Raw genomic sequence first — 18,146 nt, 5'->3', positions numbered from 1 at the left:
TGTCCTCCTGGAGTTCACCTGCTATTTCGAAGCTGGGAGTAGAGACAGTGACAGAATGGTTGTGGAAAAGGGGGACGTCATTTTAACCATAGTATGTATCCACACTGGATGGGAAGGTGTGTATCATCTACAAGATACACGATGACAACTCACTAAGACTCCTTCAACATCATAATCCAATCCAAACTTTGGAAACTAGAAGGACAGAGGCAGCAGGCATATAGGAACAACACAACCTGCAGGTTCTCTCCAGCCAACACACCATCCCGACTTGGAACTATATTACAGTTCCTTAACAGCCAGTGGTTGAAAATTCTGGAATTCTCTTCTTAACATCACTGTGGCTATTCCTACATGTCAAGGACTGCACCTCACCTTCCCCAGGGCAATTAGGAATGGACAATAAATACTGATCCAGCCAACACCATCCACATCCCCTTATTTTTGACATTCATGATGATTGTCCTGAAATTCTATGGGAATTGTAGATTAGGGGAGGCAATGGCCTCATGATATTCTTGCTAGACTCTTAATCCAGAAGCTCAGCCAATGTTCAGGAAACCTGGGTTTGAATTCCGCTATGGCAGATGGTGGAATATGAATTCAATAAAAATGTCTGGAATTAAGAATCTGCTGATGGCTATGAAAATTTTGCCGACTGTTGGGAAAAACCACCTGGCTCACTAACGTTCTTAAGAGAAGGAAATCTACCATCCTCAGCTGGCCTGGCCTACATGAGACTCCAGACCCACAACTATGTGGTTTATGCTAAACTGCCCTCTGAAATTGCCCCAGAAGCCACTCAGTTCTCAATTACTGCAAAGTCTCAACAAAGGACTGAAACCAGATGGATCACCCGACATTATCTGGAAATGACAATAGCAGAAAAGGCCTGTCAACCCTGTAAAGTCCTCCTTGCTAACGTCTGGGGTTAGTGCCAAAATTGGGAGAGCTGTCTCAAAGACCAGTCAAGCAACAGCCTGACATAGTCATACTCACAGAATCATACCTTATGGACAGTGCCCCAAACAACATCACCATCCCTGGATATGCCCTGTCCCACCTGCAGGACAGACCCAGCAGAAGGGGCAGCACACTGGTATACAGTCGGGACGGTGTTGCCCTGGGAGTCCTCCAAGTTGTCTCTAGACCACATGAACTCTCATGGCTTCAGGTCAAATATGGGCAAGGAACCTCCTGCTGATTACCATGTATCGTCCTCCCTTGGCTGAAGAATCAGTACTCCCCCATCTTGAAGAACACTTGGAGGAAGCACTGAGGGTGGCAAGGGTGAAAATATGCTCTGGGTGGGGAATTTCAATATCCACCACCAAGAGTGGCTTGGCAGCAGTACTACTGATTGAGCTAGCTGGGTCCTAAATGATATAGCTGCTAGACTGGGTCTGGAGCAGGTGGTGACGGAACCAATAGACAGGAGAAACATACCTTACCTCACCCTTACAAATCTGTCAGCTGCAGATGCATCTGTCCACGACAGTATCAGTAAGAGTGACTACTGCACAATCCTTGTGGAGATGAAGTCCCACCTTCATATTGAGAAAACCCTACATGGTGTTGTGTGGCACTACCACTGTACTAAGTAGAATAGACTTTGGACAGATCTAGCAACTCAAGACTGGCCATCCATGAGGCATCACAGTCTAGCAATAGCAGCAGAATTGTACTGTAGCACAATCTTCAAACTCATGGCCCAGCATTCACCCCACTCGACCATTATCACCAAGCCATGGGATCTACCCTGGTCCAATGGAGAGTGCAGGAGCATATGCCAGCAGTAGTACCAGACATACCTGAAGATGAGGTGTGGACCTAGTGAAGCTACCAGACAGGGTGACTTGCACATCGAACAGAAAAGCAGCTGAATGGCTTCTTTCTGCACTTCAGGGATTCTATAATTCTTTGATTCAAGTGATAGACAGAGCTAAGCAATCTCACAACTAATGGATCAGATCTAAGCTCTGTAGCCCTGCCACATCCAATTGTGAATGGTGGTGGATAATTAAACAGCTCACTGGAGGAGGAGTCTGCACAAGTATCCCTTTCCTCAATGATAGAAGGGACCAACATGTCAGTTCAAAAGATAAGGCAAAGCAGTCACAGCAATCTTCAGTCAGAAGTGCCAAGTGGATGATCCATCTTGGCCTCCTCCAGTAATGCCTAGCATGACAGATACCAGTCTTCAGCCAATTACACATGATATCAAGAAATAGTTGGAAGAAGCACTGGATACTGCAAAGGCTACGGGCCCTGACAACATTTTGCTAATAGTACTGAAGACTTGTCCTCCAGAACATGCCTCTTCCCTAGCCAAGCTGATCCTGTAAAGTTACAACACTGGCATCTACCTGACAATGTGAAAAGTTGCCCAGGTATATCCTATGCACAAAAATCAGGACAAATCCAACCCGGCCAATTACCACCCCATCTACTCCCAATCATCAGTCAAGTGATGGAAAGTGTCAGTAACAGAGCTATCAAGCAGCACCTGCTCAGCAATAATCTGCTCAGTGACACCTAGTTTGGGTTCCAGCAGGGCCACTTGGCTCCTGACCTCATTACAGCCTTGGTTCAAACATGGACAAGAGAACTGAATTCCAGAGGTGAGGCAAAAGTGAAAGGCTGCATTCAACTGAGTGTGGCATCAAAGAGACCTAACAAAACTGGAATCAATGGATATCAGGGGAAAACTTCTGGTTTTTTTGGAGTCATACCTTGCACATAGGAAGATGTTTATGGTTGTTGGCGGACAATCACCTTAATTCCAGGACGTCTCTGCGGGAGTTCCTCAGGATATTGTCCCAGGCCCAAACATCTTCACCCGCTTCATCAATGTCCTTCCCTTCACTATAAGGTCAGAAGTGGTGATGTTCGCCAATGATCGCTTAACATTCAGCACCACTTGCTAGTCCTCAGATACTGAAGCAGCCCATGTTCAAATGCAACAAGGTCTGATGATATGTGGGCTGGGGCTGACAAGTGACAAGTAATATTTTTGCCACATGGCCCATTGACATTCAATGGTGTTACCATCACTGAATCCCCTACTATCAACATCCTGGGGGCTACCATTGACCAAAAACTTTACTGGACTCACCACATAAACACAGTAGCTACAAGAGCAGGTCAGAGGTTAGGAATACTGTGATGAATAACCCACCTCGTAACTCCTCTCCAAAACCTGTCCTTCATCCACAAGGTACAAGTCAGGCATGTGATGGAATACTCCCCACTTGCCTGAATGGGAGCCATCCCAACAACACTTAAGAAGATTGACACTATCTGGGACAAGCAGCCCACTTGATTGGCTCTACATCCACAAACATTCACTCCCTCCGCCACCGACGCTCAGTCGCACAGCGTGTACCATCTACAAGATGCACTGCAGAAATTCACCAAAGATCCTTAGACAGCACCTTCCAAATCCACAACCACTTCCATCTGAAAGGACAAGGGCAGCGGACACATGGGAATGCCACCACTTGCAAGGTCACCTCCAGGTCACTCACTGCTCTGACTTGGAAATATATCACAGTTACATCACTGTTGCTGGGTCAGAATCTGGGAATTCCTTCCCTAAGGGCATTGTGGGTCAACCTACAGCATGTGGACTGCAGCAGTTCAAGAACGTAGCTCACCACCACCTTCTCAAGGGCAGCTAGGGACAGGCAAGAAATGTTGGCCCAGCCAACGGCACCCATGTTCCACAAGTGAATAAAATGCAAATTAATTTCCAAGATACTTCTACAAGTAACAAGAGGATTGATATTTTCAATTGATTTGAATATTTTGAAGTATTAATTCTAAAAATGTTGGTGATGAGGGGAGCAACGTAGTTGGACTGAGTCAAGAATTACATGAGGACTATTCCAAATCCACTTTGTGCAACACTGGCTGCTCTGAAGGCAGGAAGGTTTAGTAGGAGCTTAGAGTAGTGGGAGGCATGCGATCATGTAACAAACATCACCAGCCAAAATTTGCAACTCTTTCAGGCATAGAGGCATCTCCTTTGACATAAAGTTATCAAGTCTCAGATTGAAGTGCCCACCCCATTCTCACCAACAATCCTGCAAATTTTGTGTCTGGGGCTCGTTTATATTCGTCACCCCGAAAGACACAGTTTTGGTCAAGGAAACCAGGCTTGAGCTGCCATTGGGAACCTAAGGTGTGTTTGAGGTGTTGCACATGGGACAAGATACAATTGGAAAAGATGTTTCTCTAAGTGGTGATTCAGTTCTTGAGGTGGAAATGATCACAGATTCACAGTAGTGGCTAATGATATTGTTGTGATCATCAGAGGCTTCTCCGGGGCCCAATGTGGGTGGCACGGTGGCTCAGTGGTTAGCACTGTTGCCTCACAATACTAGGAACCTAGGTTCAATTCCAGCCTTGGTTAACTGGCTGTGTGGAGTTTGCATACTCTCCATGTCTGACTGGGTTTCCACTGGGTGCTCCGGTTCCTCCCACAGTCCAAAGATGTAAAGGTTAGGTAGATTGACCACCTTCAATTATCAGTAGTATCCAGGGATGTGTAGGCCAGGTGATAATTATAGTGATAGGATTGGGACAGGGTGGGATGCTCTTTGGAGGGTTACTGTGGGCCAAATGGCCTCTTTCTGTACTTGTGGGAGTTCTATTTATGATTCTAACAAATAATCCAATATCAGTAGGACCTCTTCTTCTCCTATGTCCATTGAACAATTTGTAACCTTGGATGTTATTGACTGACTGAAATGGCTTTGGGAACCTACTTGAGTCATACAACCTTGATTAATATCTTAAAAGGAAATTAGGGCCAAAATAGGATGGGCATTTCACACAAACAGCTTTAAATCTTTCTTTCAATGATGGGGACTGCTACATAGCAAGTGTTAACAGAAGGCCATTGACCCCAAATTAAGGACTTTCCTGCCAAGTAAACACTAAGTGAAGGGTACCAAATTTGAGCCAGAGTCACTTGTCAAATTTCTATGCATCGAACTTTTTGCAATGGTCCCTGCTCATGCTGATGAAAATGAAAGGGTGAAGTTTGAATTCCTGGTCTTCCTGCCAAAGATTGTCACTTTGTGGGAGCCTGCAACATGAACTGGGGGTCATGATTGTCTCCAATGGAAGGTACAAGCCTGGATCCTCCTTGGTTCATACAGTTCTGAACCGGGAATGCTGAAACTGACAGTCCCAGCCAAAGAGAGAGAAAGAAATGCTTCTGTCATCATCATCAGCAGTCAATAAATCTCTGGTTTGTGTTACCTCTAGAAAGTAACAGTGGGAGTTGCTGAGGAATTTTTCTTTGGCACCAGCAGATCTTTTGTGTTCAAAGTTGCAGGTTTAGAATTCAGTCCAGCAACAGTGCTATGTGCATTGGAGTGTACAGCACTGGGAATAAAGGAAATCCAGTGAAGTCTATTCTTCTGGATTCCCAGTAACCTTCCTTAATTTTACAGTCTTCCCAGCTTTTAAAATTCAATCTTAGTTTCATCAAGCAAAACTAGCCAATTCACCTTTTATTTGAGGAAGGGTGACCCGTCCCGAAAGGTTTCCTCTAATTTCTCTTCACAGATACTGCAAGACCGGCTGAGCTTTTCCAGCGCATTGTGTTTTTGTGACCTTTTAACTCCTCCTTTTACTGCCAATGCCCTGAATGGTATCTTGCACAATGTACCCTGGACGTTCAATTTGGTGATTTCTCCAATTCTGTGTTTACTGTCATAGCAACATCAAGGATGTACAGACTACAGACCCCAGGATGGTCATCCATAGAAAAGTTGATGAGTGTAATTTTTGGCACAATGAGTAATTAGTAAGTAGACATCCCTGGGGAGGATGGTGCGTTGATATCCTAACACTGCAGGGAAGCCCCTGAATATGCTGACTGCAGTGGTAAAAGGGGGAGCACAAATGGAATAAAATAAAACAAAAAAAAACTGGATGCTGGAGATCTGAAACAAAAACAGAAATTGCTGGAGAAACTCAGCAGGTCTGGCAGCATCTGGGAAGAAAGCAGAGTTAACGTTTTGAGGGCAGTGACTCTTCAGCAGAACTTCAACAGCTGGTAAAAATTTTGTATTTAAGCTGAGGATGAAGTAGGAGTGGGAGTGGGAAGGGGTCGTGCATGAAAGGGGAGAGGTGAGTAGATAGGTGGAGATGGAGACCAGGCAGAGCGAGAGACAGGAAAGGGATTGTATAGACAAGGAGATTATGGATAGCAGGCCAGGATTGAAGAAAAGGTGAATAAATGATATTAAGAAACAGAATTGCTGGAAAAAAATCTCAGCAGCATCTGTGGAAAAAGAGCAGAGTTAACGTTTTGGGTCCAGTGACCCTTCTTTAGAACATCCAAAATGAAAGTAAGAGCTGAGAGTAGGAGAAAATGGGTGTGCTCTACTTAACGCAACCCATATATGAAAATGGGCCTATGTGTACATGAGAATGCATGACTGTGCTAAAAGAACTCATACCATAACAGGACCATTCGATAAGGTTCCCCACAGTAGGCTATTGTACAAAATGCGGAGGAATGGAATTGTGGGAGATATAGCAGTTTGGATCGGAAATTGGCTTGCTGAAAGAAGACAGAGGGTGGTAGTTGATGGGAAATGTTCATCCTGGAGACCAGTTACTAGTGGTGTACCGCACGGGTCGGTGTTGGGTCCACTGCTGTTTGTCATTTTCATAAATGACCTGGATGAGGGTGTAGAAGGATGGGTTAGTAAATTTGCAGACGACACTAAGGTCAGTGGAGTTGTGGATAGTGACAAAGGATGCTGTAGGTTGCAGAGAGACATAGATAAGCTGCAGAGCTGGGCTGAGAGGTGGCAAATGGAGTTTAATGCAGACAAGTATGAGGTGATGCACTTTGGTAGGAGTAACCGGAAGGCAAAGTACTGGGCTAATGGTAAGTATTCTTAGTAGTGTAGATGAGCAGAGAGATCTCGGTGTCCATGTACACAGATCATTGAAAGTTGCCACTCAGGTTGACAGGGCTGTTAAAAAGGCATACAGTGTTTTAGCTTTTATTAATAGAGGGATTGAGTTCCGGAAAGAAGAGGTTATGGTTAAGTTGTACAAAACCCTGGTGCGGCTGCACTTGGAGTATTGTGTACAGTTCTGGTCACCGCATTATAAGAAGGATGTGGAAGCTTTGGAAAGGATGCAGAGGAGATTTACTAGGATGTTGCCTGATATGGAGGGAAGCTCTTACGAGGAAAGGCTGACGGACTTGAGGCTGTTTTCGTTAGAGAGAAGAAGGTTGAGAGGTGACTTAATTGAAACATATAAAATAATCAGAGGGCTAGACATGGTGGATAGGGAGAGCCTTTTTCCTAGGATGGTGACGGCGAGCACAAGGGGGCATAGCTTTAAATTGAGGGGTGAAAGATATAGGACAGATGTCAGAGGTAGTTTCTTTACTCAGAGAGTAGTAAGGGAATGGAACGCTTTGCTTGCAACGGTAGTAGATTCGCCAACTTTCGGTACATTTAAGTTGTCATTGGATAAGCATATGAACGTATATGGAATAGTGTAGGTTAGATGGGCTTGAGATCGGTATGACAGGTCGGCACAACATCGAGGGCTGAAGGGCCTGTACTGTGCTGTAATGTTCTATGTTCTATGTTCTATGTATAATAAACATGGAAGGATGGAATCAGGTGCTAAAGTGTTGAAAGTTGATGGTCAGGCTTGGGGGCTGCAGGGTTTCCAAGTGGAAAATGAGAAGTTGTTCTCTGAGCTTACACTAAAGCTTACTCATTTTGTAAGGACTGTAAGCCACCATTTCCATCATCATCAACAGGATGCCATGACCAGACCTATATTCTCCTCCCCTTCCTTGTCAGCATTCTGCAGGGCCTGTTGCCTCCAGCACATTCTAGTCCACCCTGGTCCTCCATTCATAACATTCTCATTAGTATTATGAATAAAATTTCTTATTATTACTTCTTCAGCTTTTCTTCTGTCCTGACCTGCTATCCATAATCTCCTTGTTCATCTATTCATTTCATATTTCTTTCTGCCTCGAGGTTCCACCTCCACCTATCCACTCACACCTCCCCTTCCACCTCTACATCATCTTCTGCATAAATACCATTTTTTCCTAGCTGCTAGCAGTTTTGATGAAGAGTCACCAGACTCAAAATATTAACTTTGCTTTTTTCCCCACAGAGTGAATGTTTCAGATCCAGTGACTCTTCTTCAGAACTGGTTGTAGCTGTATTGTTGGTGTAAATGCGAGAAAAGAACTGGGAGGTACGGAGCAAGAGTACATGATTGGTCAAGATAGACCCCATAGAGAGAAAAAAACTCATAGCAAAAATGACCCTGAACTTCCAGTTGCCTGCCACTTCAACACACCACTGTGTTCCCTGACCAACATCTCTGTCTCACTTTCGCTGTAGTGCTCCAGTAAAGCCTGGCACTAGGTGGAAGAACAGTGAATCATTTTCCACTTGGGAACTTGGCAATCTTCTGGACTCAATATCATGTTCAATAATTTTAGGGTCTGAGCACCTTCTTCCATCTCCATAAGCCAAACCCTGTCATCACATGGACTGCTACAACAAATAACCCATTATCAGCCACTAATGGTCCCCAATAGTAGCTATTCATTCTCCCAGGCTGACCTTTACCCATTCCTTTATCTGCCCAACTGCTTTTCTCTCTCTTTGGTCTCCATCTCCACCTATTGTTTCCTCTTTACTCCTCCCTCACCCCTTCTCTAGCATAAATAGCATCCTTTTCCGAACTAAAATCAGAACGGTCACTGGACCCGAAACATTAACTCTGCTTTCTCTCCACAGATGCTGCCAGACCTGCTGTGTTTCTCCAGAAATTTCTGATTTTATTCTATAAATATACATTTCCAGCACAGAATTCATTTCTGAAGAGTCAGAGTTGGAGCAGTAACATTGTTGCAGCTGTGGCTTATAGAATCATTGAGTCATACAGCATGGAAACAGGCCCTTCAGTCCAACCAGTTCATGCCGTCCATGTTCCTAAACTAAACCGGTCCCACCTACCTGCATTTTGTAATATCCCTCCAAGCCTTTCCTAGTCATGTACTTATCCAAATGTTTTTTAAACATTGCAACTATACCTATATTGGCAACTCCCTTTGGCAGTTCATTCCATGCACTAACCATTTTCTGTGTAAACAAGTTGCCATGCATATCCTTTTAAAATCTTTCTTCTCTCACCTTAAAAATATGCTTCTGGTTTTGAACTCCCCCACTCTGGGAAAAAGAGATCTGCCATTCAGCTTATCTACACCCATCATTATTTTGTAAACTTCTTTAAGGTCACTTCTCAGCCTTCCACACTCCAGCGAAAAAGATCCCAGATTATTCGACCTCTCCTTATTACCCAAGCCCTCTACACATGGCAACATCCTGGGAAATCTTTTCCGAACCGTTTCCAGCTTAAGGACATAAGACATAAGGACATAAGAACCAGGAACAGGAGTAGGCCATCCGGCCTCTCCAGACTGCTGCACCATTTAATAAGGTCATGGCTGATCTTTTTGAGACTCATCTCCACTTACACGCCGACTCACCGTAACCCTTAATTCCTTTGCTGTTCAAAAATTTATCCAGACTTGCCTTAAAAACATGCAGCGAGGTAGCTTCAACCGCTTCACTGAGCAGGAAATTCCACAGATTCACAATCCTTTTGGTGAAGAAGTTCCTCCTGACCTCAGTCCTACATCAGCTTCCCTTTATTTGGAGGCCATGCCCTCTAGTCCTAGTTTCACCTGCTGGCGGAAACAACCTCCCTGCCTCCACTTTATCTATTCCCTTCATAATCTTATATGTTTCTATAAGATCTCCCCTCATTCTTCTGAATTCCTATGAGTATAATCCCAGTCTACTCAGTCTCTCCTCATAATCCAACCCTCTCAACTCTGGCATCAACTGAGTGAATCTCCTCTGCACCCCCTCCAGTGCTAGTATATCTCTTCTCAAGTAAGGAGACCAAAACTGCACACGGTACTCCAGGTGTGGCCTCACCAGGACCCTGTACAGCTCCCTGTTTTTAAACTCCATCCCTCTAGCAATGGCAGACAAAATTCCATTTGCCTTTTTAATTACCTACTGCACCTGCAATCCCACTTTCAGCGATTCATGCTCAAGGACACCCAAGTCCCTCTGCACAGCAGCGTGCTGCAATTTTTTACCATTTAAAACATAGTCCATTTTGCTGTTATTCCTACCAAAATGGATGACCTCACACTTATCAACATTGTACTCCATCTGCCAGACCTTTGCTCACTCACTTAGACTATCTATATCCCTCTGCAGACTTTTAGTGTCTTCTGCACGCTTTGCTCTACCACTCACCTTTAGTGTCATCTGCAAATTTTGACACACCACATTTAGTCCCCAATTCCAAATCATTTGTGTAAATTATGAACAATTCTGGTCCCAACACTGATCCCTGAGGCACACCACTAGCCACTGTCCGCCAACCAAATAAACACCCATTGACCCCTACTCTTTGCTTTCTACTGGTCAACCAATCCTCCATCCCTGCCAATACATTACTTGTAATACCGTGCAACTTTATCTTATGTAGCAGCCTTTGGTGTGGCACCTTGTCAAATGCCTTCTGGAATTCCAGATACACCACATTCACAGATTCCCCATTGTCCACCATGCAAGTAATGTCCTCAAAGAATTCCACCAAATTGGTTAAACATGACCTACCCTTCATGAACCCATGCTGGGTGTTTACTGTGGGACAATTTATATCCAATGTCTTGCTATTTCTTCCTTAATGATAGGTTCAAGCATTTTCCCCACGACCGAAGTTAAGCTCACTGGCCTATAGTTACCTGCTTTTTGTCTACTTTCTTTTTTAAACAATGGCGTCGCATTGGCTGTTTGCCAATTTTGGGAACCACCCCAGAGTCCAGTGAATTTTGGTAAATAATTACTAACAATACCCTTCCTCTAACAGGGTGACCAGAACTGGACACAGCACTCCAGAAGTGGCCTCACCAACATCCTGTACAACTGCAACATGATGGCCCAACTCTTGTAGTCAATGGTCTGAGAAAAGGAGGTAAGGAGTCCCAAAATCAAGGCCTATGTGCTCTCATAGTCAATAGAATAATCTTAACTGTTGACCCTCCTGATTCATAACTTAACTAAGAAAATTTTAGGAATCCTGTGTCTGCATTTCCAATTTGTGATCCCAGTGGGTAGGATTTGCACCAGGGGTGCCTTAAACCACCTCCGGAGAATAAAATAAATGAAAAGTTATGAGTTGACTCACAGCACAAAACAGTTTCGCCAGGGAATTCCTTGGAGCTGCTCCTACTTCATCACTTCCCTAGGAGTGTGGCAAAATCCAGCAGACTAACAGCAGGGAAAGATCCAAGGAATAGTGAAAATTGAAGTCCTTCAGAGGCATTGAGGGTAAATTATAAGGACTGATTGCATCAATTTATCTTACAGTTTCAAATTGACCGGGTGGTCTGATTGATGTAGTTGAAATATTCAATGAATCCAACATGGTAGATTTGGAGAAACTATTTACCCTGATGAGGTAGATTAAGAATAAGGAGGAGTAATCTTTAAATTAGAACCAGGCTGTTCTGGAGCAAAATCAGGAAGAAATCTTTTCGCAGAGGGGAGCATGAATCTTGTGATTCTCTCTGCACATGACTTCTGCCCACTCCATCCATCCCAGAAAAGGCCCTGGCTCCTGAGATATGAAACATTCCAGACTGTGATAGACTTTTGTTTGGTTAAGGATACCAAGGAAGATAATGGTAAGGTGGATCAATGGAGTTGAGAAGCAGATAGGCTAGGATCTAATCAAACAGAGAAGGGTGTGATCTGTCTCCTTAATATATAAAAAATATTTACAGAACATGGGCCTCACTGGCCCAGCCAGCTCTAATAGCCCATCCCTAATTGTCCAAAGGACAGTTAAGAATCATATTGTGGGTCTGGAGTCACATGTAGACCAGACCAGGAAAGGACAAGTTTCCTTCTCTAAAAGGTATGAGTGAACCAGATGGGTTTTCCTTAAATCAATGTCATCATTAGACTCTTAATCCCAGATGTTTATTGAACTCAAATTCCATCACTTACCATGGTGGGATTTGAACCCTGATCCCACAGAATGGACCTGGGTATCTGGATTAATAGTCCAGAAATAATACTGCTAGGCCATCAACTCATCAGTTAATGGACGTATACCATAAGAAATAGAAACAGCAGTAGGTCATTCAGCCCCTCAAGCCTGCTTCACCATTCAATAGGATCATGGCTGATCTGACATTCTATGCGTTTACTTTCCTGCATTTTCTCCATAACCCTTGAATCCCTGACTGATCAAGAATCCATCTACCTCAGCTTTAAATATATACCGGGACTCTGCCCCCACAGCCCTCTATAACAAGGCGTTCCAAAGACCCACAACCTCATCTCAATCTTACATTGGTGTCACTTAATTCTGAGACTATGTCCTCTGGTCCTAAACTCTCCTGAGGAGAAACATCTTCTCAGCATTTACCCTGTCATGTCCCTTAAGAATACCAAATGTTTCAATGAGATTACCTCTCATTCTTCTAAACCGCAATGAATAGAATTTCAAACAGCAGTTTAGCCTTTGCTTATAACAAAATTCTTCCATCCCGGGATGGATCCTAATTAACCTTTCCGTGAACTGCCTCCAATAGAATAATGTATTTTCTGAAATAAGGTGACCAGAGCTACTCACAATACTCCAGATGTGGTCTCATCGGAACAGCACCTTGTACAGCCATGGTAAGACCTCCCTACTCTTATACACCTTCAGCGTTGTCCATGAATACCAGTTTACTCTTTCTACATATGTTGTACCTACTTCTAGGCTCCTTTCCCAATGGCTTTTCAAGCACATCATTGACGACATCCTCAGCCTTGAGTCCAACTTCCACCATTGTCCCACCCTCAGTGTATGTCCAGTTGATTTGTGGAAGTTCTGTCCAGTTTTGTGTTGTTCCTGGGGTTGGTTCTATTTGCTCAAGCCCTTTGTCCGGTGCCTGACTGGGTAATACTGTGGGAAGCAGAACGAACTCTGAGTGGCCCATTCTGGGCAATGTTTCCAGACGTGGGTAGTAGAAAGAATTGGCAGGATGGGATGGATGTTTTGCGGTTATTTGCGATATAGTCTCCTGAGGGTTGGTGGCGAAGTTTGGAGATGAGAATGTAAATCCGCTGTCTGTCCCAGCATCCCAAGGAAATAGATCCAAGTTGTAGGATTCTTTCCAATTATTATTCTCACATAGGTTGATGCCGTTAGCTCCAAGAAACCAATCTGGACTGGGAATTATACGCACTAGAAACGATACCTGGACAACAAAGTGAAAATCATCAGATCTTCAGAATTGTATAAATTCAAAACCTAGAAAGAAAAAACCTGACTTGCAAGGGTAAAGAACTGAAGAATCTCAACCCAACATTATGGAAAATTCCTTGGGATTAAATTCCACCAAAATAAAAACAAAATTGGCAGAGCCCAATAGGGCTTGCTGAGTCACTAACAACAAATTTGTATACATTACAGTTGTCTGACCTTCTCCTGTGCCCTTCCTGTTTTCCTCCATCTTATCACAAAAAGCCTGGGTGGTATAGTGGCTCAGTGGTTAGCCTTGCTGCATCAGACTTCCAGGGACCCAGGCTCGATTCCACCCTTGGGCAACTGTTTGTGTGGAGTTTGCACATTCTCCCCGTGTCTGTGTGGGTTTCTTCCTACTGTCCAAAGACGTGCAGGCTAGGTGGATTGGCCATGCTAAATTGGCCATAGTATCCAGGGATGTGTAGATCAGGTGGGTTATACAGGGAAGGGTCTGGGTGGGATGCTCTAAGGGTCAGTGTGGACCTGTTGGGCCAATAGGCCAGCTTCCACCCTGTAGGGATTCTATGATTGTAGAGAGTTGCCTATTTCACTGTCTTGGGTTTTATCATTGGCTTTAATGGAATGGACGAAGTTATAAAACTAACAATCTACTTGAAATTTGAGGTTTCCTGACTGTGGGGTCAGTTTGAATTTACCGCCATAAACAAAATACATCACAGGAAGCTGTTCAGCTCATTGCGCCTATGCCAATGTCAGGTCTTCAAACAAAGCCAGCCCAGTCCAGTCAAACTTCCCCAGCCTTTCCATGTAATCTTTTCTACCCACTTCTTTCACAAGCTTTTTTTAAAATTTACAGTACCAGATTGCTAAATGAACATAGTTATCGGAACAATAAAATGTGAGGCTGGATGAACACAGCAGGCCAAGCAGCATCTCAGGAGCACAAAAGCTGACGTTTCGGGCCTAGACCCTTCATCAGAGAGGGGGATGGGGGGAGGGAACTGGAATAAATAGGGAGAGAGGGGGAGGCGGACCGAAGATGGAGAGCAAAGAAGATAGGTGGAGAGGGTGTAGGTGGGGAGGTAGGGAGGGGATAGGTCAGTCCAGGGAAGACGGACAGGTCAAGGAGGTGGGATGAGGTTAGTAGGTAGCTGGGGGTGCGGCTGGGGGTGGGAGGAAGGGATGGGTGAGAGGAAGAACCGGTTAGGGAGGCAGAGACAGGTTGGACTGGTTTTGGGATGCAGTGGGTGGGGGGGAAGAGCTGGGCTGGTTGTGTGGTGCAGTGGGGGGAGGGGATGAACTGGGCTGGTTTAGGGATGCAGTGGGGGAAGGGGAGATTTTGAAACTGGTGAAGTCCACATTGATACCATATGGCTGCAGGGTTCCCAGGCGGAATATGAGTTGCTGTTCCTGCAACCTTCGGGTGGCATCATTGTGGCAGTGCAGGAGGCCCATGATGGACATGTCATCAAGAGAATGGGAGGGGGAGTGGAAATGGTTTGCGACTGGGAGGTGCAGATGTTTGTTGCGAACTGAGCGGAGGTGTTCTGCAAAGCGGTCCCCAAGCCTCCGCTTGGTTTCCCCAATGTAGAGAAAGCCGCACCGGGTACAGTGGATGCAGTATACCACATTGGCAGATGTGCAGGTGAACCTCTGCTTAATGTGGAATGTCATCTTGGGGCCTGGGATGGGGGTGAGGGAGGAGGTGTGGGGACAAGTGTAGCATTTCCTGCGGTTGCAGGGGAAGGTGCCGGGTGTGGTGGGGTTGGAGGGCAGTGTGGAGCGAACAAGGGAGTCACGGAGAGAGTGGTCTCTCCGGAAAGCAGACAGGGGTGGGGATGGAAAAATGTCTTGGGTGGTGGGGTCGGATTGTAAATGGCGGAAGTGTCGGAGGATAATGCGTTGTATCCGGAGGTTGGTAGGGTGGTGTGTGAGAACGAGGGGGATCCTCTTGGGGCGGTTGTGGCGGGGGCGGGGTGTGAGGGATGTGTCGCGGGAAATGCGGGAGACGCGGTCAAGGGCGTTCTCAATCACCGTGGGGGGGAAGTTGCGGTCCTTAAAGAACTTGGACATCTGGGATGTGCGGGAGTGGAATGTCTTATCGTGGGAGCAGATGCGGCGGAGGCGGAGGAATTGGGAATAGGGGATGGAGTTTTTGCAGGAGGGTGGGTGGGAGGAGGTGTATTCTAGGTAGCTGTGGGAGTCGGTGGGCTTGAAATGGACATCAGTTACAAGCTGGTTGCCTGAGATGGAGACTGAGAGGTCCAGGAAGGTGAGGGATGTGCTGGAGATGGCCCAGGTGAACTGAAGGTTGGGGTGGAAGGTGTTGGTGAAGTGGATGAACTGTTCGAGCTCCTCTGGGGAGCAAGAGGCGGCGCCGATACAGTCCCCCTTTGTCCCCCTACAACCACACATCAACGAATACCAGTCACGGTCGGACATAGAGCAGTTTTTCCGCCGTCTTCGCCTCCATGCCTACTTCTTCAACCGGGAACCCAACCCTCCTTCCACTGACCCCTTCACCCGCTTCCAACACAAGTCCTCCTCCTGGACACCACCCCCAGGCCTCCTACCCTCCCTCGACCTCTTCATCTCCAACTGCCGTCGAGACATTAACCGCCTCAACCTCTCCACCCCTCTCACCCACTCCAACCTCTCCCCCGCAGAACGGGCAGCCCTCCGCTCCCTCCGCTCCAACCCCAACCTCACCATCAAACCCGCAGACAAGGGTGGCGCAGTGGTAGTATGGAGCACTGACCTCTACATCGCCGAGGCCAGACGCCAACTCTCCGACACCACCTCCTACCGCCTCCTCGATCATGACCCCACACCCGAGCACCAAACCATCATCTCCAACACCATTCATGACCTCATCACCTCAGGGGACCTCCCACCCACAGCCTCCAACCTCATTGTTCCCCAACCCCGCACGGCCCGTTTCTATCTCCTTCCCAAAATCCACAAACCTGCCTGCCCTGGTCGACCCATCGTCTCAGCCTGCTCCTGCCCCACCGAACTCATCTCCACCTATCTGGACTCCATTTTCTCCCCTTTGGTCCAGGAACTCCCCACCTATGTCCGTGACACCACCCACGCCCTCCACCTCCTCCAGGACTTCCAATTCCCTGGCCCCCAACACCTCATATTCACCATGGACGTCCAGTCCCTGTACACCTGCATTCCGCATGGAGATGGCCTCAAGGCCCTCCGCTTCTTCCTGTCCCGCAGGCCCGACCAGGCCCCCTCCACCGACACTCTCATCCGCCTAGCGGAACTCGTCCTCACACTCAACAACTTCTCTTTTGACTCCTCCCACTTCCTACAGACTAAGGGGGTGGCCATGGGCACCCGCATGGGCCCCAGCTATGCCTGCCTCTTTGTAGGTTACGTGGAACAGTCCATCTTCCGCACCTACACAGGCCCCAAACCCCACCTCTTCCTCCGGTACATTGATGACTGTATCGGCGCCGCCTCTTGCTCCCCAGAGGAGCTCGAACAGTTCATCCACTTCACCAACACCTTCCACCCCAACCTTCAGTTCACCTGGGCCATCTCCAGCACATCCCTCACCTTCCTGGACCTCTCAGTCTCCATCTCAGGCAACCAGCTTGTAACTGATGTCCATTTCAAGCCCACCGACTCCCACAGCTACCTAGAATACACCTCCTCCCACCCACCCTCCTGCAAAAACTCCATCCCCTATTCCCAATTCCTCCGCCTCCGCCGCATCTGCTCCCACGATAAGACATTCCACTCCCGCACATCCCAGATGTCCAAGTTCTTTAAGGACCGCAACTTCCCCCCCACGGTGATTGAGAACGCCCTTGACCGCGTCTCCCGCATTTCCCGCGACACATCCCTCACACCCCGCCCCCGCCACAACCGCCCCAAGAGGATCCCCCTCGTTCTCACACACCACCCTACCAACCTCCGGATACAACGCATTATCCTCCGACACTTCCGCCATTTACAATCCGACCCCACCACCCAAGACATTTTTCCATCCCCACCCCTGTCTGCTTTCCGGAGAGACCACTCTCTCCGTGACTCCCTTGTTCGCTCCACACTGCCCTCCAACCCCACCACACCCGGCACCTTCCCCTGCAACCGCAGGAAATGCTACACTTGTCCCCACACCTCCTCCCTCACCCCCATCCCAGGCCCCAAGATGACATTCCACATTAAGCAGAGGTTCACCTGCACATCTGCCAATGTGGTATACTGCATCCACTGTACCCGGTGCGGCTTTCTCTACATTGGGGAAACCAAGCGGAGGCTTGGGGACCGCTTTGCAGAACACCTCCGCTCAGTTCGCAACAAACATCTGCACCTCCCAGTCGCAAACCATTTCCACTCCCCCTCCCATTCTCTTGATGACATGTCCATCATGGGCCTCCTGCACTGCCACAATGATGCCACCCGAAGGTTGCAGGAACAGCAACTCATATTCCGCCTGGGAACCCTGCAGCCATATGGTATCAATGTGGACTTCACCAGTTTCAAAATCTCCCCTTCCCCCACTGCATCCCTAAACCAGCCCAGTTCATCCCCTCCCCCCACTGCACCACACAACCAGCCCAGCTCTTCCCCCCCACCCACTGCATCCCAAAACCAGTCCAACCTGTCTCTGCCTCCCTAACCGGTTCTTCCTCTCACCCATCCCTTCCTCCCACCCCCAGCCGCACCCCCAGCTACCTACTAACCTCATCCCACCTCCTTGACCTGTCCGTCTTCCCTGGACTGACCTATCCCCTCCCTACCTCCCCACCTACACCCTCTCCACC

General features: G+C 47.0%; 1 protein-coding gene and 1 long non-coding RNA gene across 4 annotated transcripts in view; one reads left to right on the top strand and one right to left on the bottom strand.

Moving 5' to 3' along the window:
- The window catches only part of LOC132210780 (uncharacterized), a 90,870-nt gene that overhangs the window by 6,232 nt on the left and 66,492 nt on the right, over positions 1–18,146 (top strand). For 2 of the 3 annotated variants that reach the window (XR_009446959.1, XR_009446960.1), the window contains exons 2-3: positions 8,179–8,262; positions 10,969–11,073. This is a non-coding gene — a long non-coding RNA (uncharacterized LOC132210780). The remainder of the gene's footprint in view (positions 1–8,178; positions 8,263–10,968; positions 11,074–18,146) is intronic. The other variant, XR_009446961.1, reaches the window with a different exon arrangement.
- LOC125461945 (spondin-2-like) overlaps positions 1–18,146 on the bottom strand; it is a 43,403-nt gene that overhangs the window by 10,643 nt on the left and 14,614 nt on the right. Inside the window, exon 3 of the mRNA XM_048551340.1 lies at positions 12,868–13,354. Coding sequence (XP_048407297.1) covers positions 12,868–13,354 — 487 coding nt within the window. The remainder of the gene's footprint in view (positions 1–12,867; positions 13,355–18,146) is intronic.

Source organism: Stegostoma tigrinum, chromosome 20 (genome assembly GCF_030684315.1).
Source record: "Stegostoma tigrinum isolate sSteTig4 chromosome 20, sSteTig4.hap1, whole genome shotgun sequence".
Taxonomy (NCBI): domain Eukaryota; kingdom Metazoa; phylum Chordata; class Chondrichthyes; order Orectolobiformes; family Stegostomatidae; genus Stegostoma; species Stegostoma tigrinum.
The sequence above is the reverse complement of the archived record's forward strand: the minus strand, read 5'-3'. Positions and strand labels throughout refer to the sequence as shown.